The 8,230-nt window shown below is 36.2% G+C and overlaps 1 protein-coding gene across 1 annotated transcript; it reads left to right on the top strand.

Moving 5' to 3' along the window:
- Positions 1 to 2,606: 2,606 nt before the first annotated feature.
- Positions 2,607 to 7,642, top strand: LOC110877374 (heme oxygenase 1, chloroplastic). Its single transcript, XM_022125513.2, has 4 exons — positions 2,607 to 3,318; positions 5,220 to 5,443; positions 7,176 to 7,283; positions 7,386 to 7,642. Exons 1-4 carry the CDS (start codon positions 2,874 to 2,876, stop codon positions 7,476 to 7,478), a joined length of 870 nt encoding a protein of 289 aa, XP_021981205.1. The 5' UTR covers positions 2,607 to 2,873; the 3' UTR covers positions 7,479 to 7,642.
- Positions 7,643 to 8,230: the final 588 nt, after the last annotated feature.

Raw genomic sequence — 8,230 nt, 5'->3', positions numbered from 1 at the left:
AGTATGTGCGAGTGTGTGTGGCCATCGAAGCCCAGCCCACACTGATTGTGCGGCTGCCTCCTTCCCCGAAACAGTTGCGGCCCATGTGAAATTAGATGGGTCTTTTTGCTTATGCAGCCCGGTTACTCACATAAGGCCCAATTAAGTTTGCATGCCATCAGTTCAACTCATTAGCCCAAAGCAGATTTGTATGTTATCAGTTCAATTTCACCAATTGTCATAATCATTCTAATCAATATTCAGTTTAATCTAGCGTAATCATCATCAAGTAACCTTGAAATCATGAGCTAATTCTTGTTACACATCATTATTTAATCGCACATAACAGTTTCTTCATATCATCATGGTAACCCATCTATCCTACAATCATATAACAATTTCTATATATGAACATATCATGCCATCATCATCGAATCATTACTTCATGCAGATTCTTGATTTATACTAATCAGTATTAGAATCACGATGATCATTATGGTATTATACACGTAGCACTCATCATAAGAACAATCAGATCATTACCCAAACACCCAGATTAGCATAACAACTTATGTTTATCGGCCCTAAGTTATTAAGCATGTCTACTCCATAAAGTTCTATCACCACTAACAGAATGTGTATTAACCAAAACAAATCAATAACAATGGAGTACCTATGCTAAATCAATAATCACGCTTACCACAAGATACAGGAAGTTGAGGATATTAAAAAGAATCGATGAAAGAGGAGAGCTTCATAGTGAAGAAGGTTGTTGCCTCAAGTAAAAGAAGTTAGGGTTTCTTTGAAAATTGTGTACAATAATAACTAATGGTAATTAATCCATTATTTAATGTGCCGCTAATGGGGGGGATCCGGGCTCGGGTTGGGCTTATGATTGGGCTAGTGGTAGCCCATGTGACGCAAGGAGTGTACGACTAGGCTTAACGAACTGTCGAACAACTTACAATCGTAAAATAATAACAATCTCATATAGCCATCATGTGTTTAACGTAACATATGCTCGGTTAGTACGTAGTGAGACATAATATATAACCATGCAAGCTAGAAGTCAAGAAATCAAGAGATACTAACCTTGAAAGTTCGGGTTGTCACATCATCCCCAACTTGAAAGAAATTTTGTCCCGAAATTTGATAAGCAAATTCCAGAGGAGTGAAATGATAAATCAAGATGAATGCGGATTTCCTCATGTGCCACAATAGCCACGATTAGCCATGCTGGAACCAATAAAAAATCAGTTGTGTTTTTTAAACTAGTACGAATATATGACACAACGCATGGTGCTTAGAAGTTACATGTAAGGAATGATAAACATAACAATGCATGTGCAAAACATCTGGAGGGGCACCTACTTTTTAGTAGACTAGTTCAGAAGGGACAGTGTTTGGTGGAACAACTGATAGAGCAAACCATGGACACACGTAACATATTGTGAACCATAAGGGACCAAAACGCCAACAATGTGTCCATCGTCAGAGACGTATACAATGCGTAACTAAGATAAAAAATGATAAGAAAGTCGGCGAGACTCCAATGCAGGTTCTAGAAAAGATTTTCATTCTAAAAGGTTTTACAAAAAATCTTAAACTCCAATGAACAAAAAGTGTTGTATGACGAGTAGTGGCGGAGCTTGAATAAAAAAATATGTGGGGCCGAACTCTTAAAAGTCCAATATTTTACACTAAAAAAAGATTTTTGGAAATTTCGGTAAAATCCACCAAAAACCACGACCACTTAGGATGAGTAAGTAAGAATATGTAGTTCAAAGTAACAAATAAAGTTTTTGATAAAGCATAGTCTAGAATAACAAATAAAGTTTTTGATAAAGCATAGTCTAGAATAAAGTTTTTGTACATACATCACGTGATGTCATATGGATCGTGTGCCTTTGTTAATGATTACCTCAATTACTATCATGTCAACGTACCCATCATACGACCCAATATAGTTTGACGAATACCAACTCATACAACTTGTATACATTACACTATTACAATAGTCGTATAATGTTCTACTAGTCTAACACATTATACGCCCCCATATGATCTTTTTCATCGTATCATACAACCCGCATAACATCCCGCTTGCCCCCTTCTCCTCTCCCTCTTCGGTACAGTCAACTGCCTCGCTCCTTTCCTATTTTTCTTAAACTCGAATCCAAAGTATCAATGAATGAGTGGAGTCTGTATAACATATCAGTGGTGTTATATTAGGCTACTCGGTATGGTTGATGGAGAATGGGCCTCCACGTCAGCGCCAGTAGGATGGGGTAAAGAGGATGGACTTAAGGCAATGAGGAATGTGCCTAAGACATATATGTATATGTTGTATGTATATGTGTGTGTGAAAAGAAGATGAACAAACTTTTGTCGTTTACCTCCCGTCCCAATCGTCCCACCCCTGACGTTTTAGACGGCGGCGAACCACCCGGGACGGTGTTTGGGAGCGTCGCGTCGTCGGGCTGGACGACCCTACACCAAGTGCGGCCACCACCTATTGTTAAAACCCAAACTAAAGGCCAAAAGTTACGATTACGAAGAAAAAGCAACTAGACAAAATCCCCTACTTTTATGTATATTACTTCTACCAAGAAAATAAATAAAAGAGTTTATCCAAACTAAGACGAAACTCCTCCTATTTATGTTACAGCCATACAGTTTCCATACATTCATGTCCCCCTCTCACAATTCTCTCTTTCTCGAAATTAAACTAGCCACATAGATCATCATTAGTTTCATAACTATATATTGTACTCTTATCTTCATCTTCAAGATCGCCCAAACAAACAAACCCTTATTTTAATTTCACTTTTCAATCTGATTTTTCATATTTTACCAAACTACCCTTATCTTGTTCATCACTTCCAAAACCCATCATGAACACACAACTTTTCGGTTCAAAAATGGCTTCAATACCTGCAATTTCACAATCCCAACTCCTTTTAAAGAAAACCCAATTCATATCCACCCCTAAAACATCTTTTTTCACCATACCCATCTCAAAACCTAACAAAAGTTTGAATCTTTATGGGTTAAAGTTCAAGAAACCGGTGGCGGCGACAGCGGAGACGGCGGCAGCGGCGGAGGAGAAGGGGAAGAAGAGGTATCCAGGTGAGGGAAAAGGGTTTGTGGAGGAGATGAGGTTTGTGGCTATGAAGTTGCATACAAAAGATCAAGCTAAAGAAGGGGAGAAAGAGGCTCAAGAAAAGCCTTTGCCTAAATGGGAACCTAGTGTTGATGGGTACTTGAAGTTTTTGGTGGATAGTAAGTTGGTTTATGATACTCTTGAGAAGATTGTTGATAAGGCTGATTACCCTGAGTGTAAGTTTTTGTTTTTATTTGAAGTTTTTTGTTGCATAATTGACTTATAATTTTAAAAAGATTGTGATTATTGGTTATTAATTGAAAAGGGTATCTAATAGTCATGCTTTTTGTGAGTTGTTAGGCTAGGGGTCGTGGTTTAAATCCCCTTGGGGCTTTATTACGCCACGTCAGATCTACATCAGCGTCATGTTACACAGGGGGCTGCCCCGTCCTTTAGCTTGCATGCAATGGTTTAAAGCCACCTGTTAAACAAAATAAAAAAAATTAAAGCGAAAAATATTTGATTGGTTGAAAAGAATAGGCCCCATCTGCTTTTCCCTTTAACGCTCGTTACTGCAATGGCGAGGCTTCAATGCCCCCCCTCCCTTTGGTGTGCAGGGGATGGGGTGGGGGCGCTAACGATGACGCTGAGGTGGCCAGGGGCGGTATACCACAGACCTTGGCCTTAGTGATAGAATTCTAGAAATCCTAAATAGGCTATTTATGTTTAGTTTGTACTTTTAACAATGAATTGAATTATGATGATTATTGGTGATTTGTAGACCCTATTATATTAGGTGAAAGATTGTGACTATAAGCTTTTGTTTTTGAGTGTTTTATTGGATTTTGAGTTATTGTTGATTGAAGAGGGTGTAAAATAGTCATGCTTTTTGTGAGTTGTTGATGCTAGAAATGTCTACATAGGTTCTAGTTTTCTACTTTTAGTAATGATTTGAATTGAATTGAGATGATTTGATGTTTGTAGATCCTTCTTTACTTTAGTCACATAGATAGTTCTACAAGATTAGGTGAAATATTTGTTTGTAAGATGTTTTTTTCACACTAGTTTCAAGCTAGGTAGTCAAAGGGGTGAGCCTGTCACAATGCAAAGCGCTTAAAAAGTGAGGGCTTTTCTACGTAAGGCGCTAGTTTTAAACATGCTATTTTTATGGGTTTTAGCTTGTTCTAGGCTGGTTCCGGACTTCCAGGACATTTTTAGATGTTTCATTCCGGTTTTTGCAGAATTTGGCCGAAATTTGCGCATGTGCGCCTTGATGGACTCAAGGCGTTATTGCCGCGCTGCGCGTCTAGGCGAGCGCCTTCACGCCTTGTGCACGTTTTCGCTAAACAGGTTTTAACATAGTTTTAACTTGTCTCCCTTTCGTAGCCATCTCCCTTATTGTAGGATGAGAAAACCAAAACTTATTTTTTTTTTTTTTTGAATTTGATTTAAAAGGAAAACATATTAGGTGTTCTAAATATTTGTAGAATGGTATTAACTTGTTAGTGTTTAAAGCCTGGTACATATTTCTATTTTTATTACTATTATTGTGTCCTATTGTCTCGGGATTGTGCTTTTATGACTTTGTGTTCTTAGGCGAGCCCTTTGCGCTTTGAGTGCGCGACTACCTAGGTCGTTTTCCCGTAATAATTAATAAATACTAAAAATAAGACATGGTAATTTTTCTTAATTTTTATTTTTAACCATTTACAAAACGGACCAAGTGTCATACCTGTTAGCTGTTAGGGACTATATATATTCGGTGAAAGCGTTGTATCATGTGAAAGCGTGTAAGTTATATGTATATATTCGGTGTTCATATTTAAAATGTTTTTCTTGTGATCTCTACCACATGTGTTTTACTTTTAGAAGTTAGAGACGTGTTTTGACTTTTGCGGTCAAAGAAGTTTTTAGGATCTACTTAAAATAAGTTTGGTTTGGAATCAAGATTTTTGGCCTTGTTTAGTGATGATGATTTGTAATCATTTAAAAAAAATAAAACATTTTAGTCAAGAAGTGTATAGAATCAACTCAAGCGGATCTGACCCGTTTTGACCCCAAAACTACCCATTTTGACCCGTTAGCCATCTTGTCTGAGCTCTCTTAATATTTTTGTTTTTGTGCTATTTTGTTGCAGATGCTGAATTTAGGAACACTGGATTGGAACGTGCCGAAAGTTTGGCTAAAGATCTGGCCTGGTTCAAAGAACAGGGCTATTCTATACCCGAACCTTCATCTCCCGGGCTCAACTATTCGGCTTATGTTGAAGAGTTATCAAAGAAAGATCCACAAGCATTCATTTGTCATTTTTATAACACCTACTTCGCTCACTCTGCTGGTGGTCGGATGATAGGGAAAAAGGTCAGTAAACCTCGTTTCTTGTAGGAAGTTAATCATGTGGTTCGTAGTTCGTAGGGTCTCTCTTAGCTTTTTGTGAGGTTCATATGGCCCATTTACAAGGTTCTGTGGTCCTTTGGAGATTCTTTTATTTATGGACTTATACTGAAAAGTAATAAGCTTTTTTTTATTCTTTTCGGGGTGGGGGTAACGGGCGGGTCAACGCGTATGACCTTTTTGCATTTTACAAATAGTTATTATGTAATAAAATTATATTGTTATAATTGTAGCCTAGGGGAAGGGTCAAATGAAAACCACTAGTTATCGCGAAAACTCGAAAACTAACTAAAAAAGCCTAAAAAACATACCAATTTTTTTTATTTTTTTTTGCATACCAATTTTCGCTATTTATATTATATAAAAAAAAATTTTTTTCAAAAAAAAAAAAAGATAAAATTTGTAGTGCACCCATGTGAATTATTACACATGTACACTACAATTTTTTTTTGAATTTTTTTTATATAAAAAAACTAGCGATTTTTATAAAAAAATTGAAAAAAAAAAATTTGTGTGTTTTTTAGGCTTTTTTAGTTAGTTTTCGAGTTTTCGCAATAAATGTGGTTTTCATTTGAACCATCCCCTTGTAGCCTAATCTTTTAAATATAAAAAGATAGGAGGTCTATACATTTATAAATATATTTCAGCGTTTACCCATATCGGCAAATGGTTTGTATACCCAAATAGTGATTTTGGTTCACCAAGGCTCTTTGGCTTGTTGAGAATCAAACAATAAGAAAAGAAAGCAAAATAGAGTAAAGTACATGTTTGGTCTATGTGGTTTACAAAAATTTTGGATTTGGTTCCTAGCTTTCCAAAAGTACACGAATGGTCCCTGTGGTTTGCACTTTGTAACACATTTAGTCTCCCGCCAACAAATCTAAAGGTTTTAGCATATCCAAGTTAGGGACTAAATGCGTTACAAAGTGCAAACCACATGGACCATCCATGTACTTTTGGAAAAGGATGGGGACCAAATCCAAAATTTTGATAAATCACAGGGACCATCCGTGTTCATTACTCAAGAAACTACATAGGGAAGAGTGAATTACAAAAATCGTCCTTTATGTATGTCACTTATTGCAAACTGTGTCCTTTGTCTTCAATAATTACAGAAAACATACTCGATGTTTGCAAACCCTTGCAAGTTATGTCCTTTAGCCCTAACTCAGTTAATTTTTTGTGGTTAAATCTGACCAAATGGACCCCACATGAGGGTATTTTGGTCATTTTACTCTCATGTGGGGTCCATTTGATAAGATTTAACCACAAAAATACCCTCATGTGGGGTCCATTTGGTCAGATTTAACTACAAAATTTTAACTAAGCTTGGGCTAAAGGACATAACTTGCAAGGGTTTGCAAACACCGAGTACGTTTTCTGTAATTATTGAAGGCAAAGGATACAGTTTTCAATAAGTGACATACATAAAGGACGGTTTTTGTAATTTACTCCATAGGGAATGAGTGGAATATGTTGGATGAATCGAAGGTCGCCATAATGTATTTTTAACGGTTACAACTTTCTAAATCTTTTTATTACAAATCTTTTTATTAGGTTTGTGTTATGATAAATTACGAACAGTTTATTTTATCATGTTGTAAGGCATCCATTATATATAAAAGGTTTTTAACGGACATAACTGACCGACGCTCTTTCATATGCGCAATTGTTCATATATCACACGTTCAAATTGCAGGTAGCCGAGATGATATTGAATGGCAAGGAGTTGGAGTTCTACAAATGGGATGGTGATCTTAAACAACTTTTACAAAATGTTAGGGACAAGTTGAATAAGGTTGCCGAGGTAAGACGCTTTTCAGTATTTGACTTTCGCGTAAAAAAGTCAACTTTTGTCGTATACCAGTTAAAGTCATAATTTTTAACGCGTTTGTTATGATATAACCAGAACTGGACTAGAGAAGAGAAGAACCATTGTCTTGAAGAAACGGAGAAATCATTCAAATTCTCGGGGGAAATTCTTCGATTGATATTATCTTGAATGTGTTAGTAAACTTGAAATGTTTACGGGTCGTAATATTTCCCGCTTCCTGATGTATCGTTACTGTTTTGTGCATAATTTGTGCTTTATATCGAACGTTGTACACGAAAGTGAAGAAAACATGTGCTCCATCTTCCTTAATGACATGCTTCTTTATAGTAGTCTTTATATTGTGTTATGAGAGCACTTATTACTAAGGGGCTCTTTGATAACTTCTGAATGGTTAAGTGCGGTTAAGTGTTGAACCCGTAAGAGGTCTGAACCATTAAGTGCTGAACCAGTAAGAGCTGGTGTAATGCTTAACCATTCAGAGGCAAATGTCTGACCAATTCAGACTCAGTATACTGCTTAACCATTTAGAGGCAAATGTCTGAACCATTCATACATTTGTTCGTGAAACAAACAGTCTGAACCGTTAAGTGCTGAACCAGTAAGAGGTCTGAAACATTAAGAGCCCCTTTAAGAGAAAAGAACCAACCTAGTATTTGGCTTGTGCATTCTAAAATTTACGTATAATAAAATAATAACTTATAACTCATGTTTCTAGTATTTGAAGTTGTAATAGTACATAGATACGGCTTAGATATGTGTTTTAAAAATGATTATATCTTATTTACTAATGTAAATAATTTTAAGTAATTAAATTAAAAAAATGTAAACTGAGTCTCACAATGAGGTCTACTAAAATGTCATTAAAAAAATAAAATTTATAGAAGTTATTCATGTGAAACAGATGATTTGTATATTCATTC

Source organism: Helianthus annuus, chromosome 9 (assembly GCF_002127325.2).
Source record: "Helianthus annuus cultivar XRQ/B chromosome 9, HanXRQr2.0-SUNRISE, whole genome shotgun sequence".
Taxonomy (NCBI): domain Eukaryota; kingdom Viridiplantae; phylum Streptophyta; class Magnoliopsida; order Asterales; family Asteraceae; genus Helianthus; species Helianthus annuus.
This window is presented reverse-complemented; position numbering and strand designations above follow the sequence as displayed.

Excerpts from the sequence above, each read along its gene's own strand:
- LOC110877374 (XM_022125513.2), top strand. The coding sequence starts at position 2,874 with ATGAACACACAACTTTTCGGTTCAAAAATGGCTTCAATACCTGCAATT. Across the intron at positions 5,444-7,175 it reads GTCGGATGATAGGGAAAAAG|GTAGCCGAGATGATATTGAA; the intron begins GTCAGTAAACCT and ends TTCAAATTGCAG. Across the intron at positions 7,284-7,385 it reads AGTTGAATAAGGTTGCCGAG|AACTGGACTAGAGAAGAGAA; the intron begins GTAAGACGCTTT and ends TGATATAACCAG.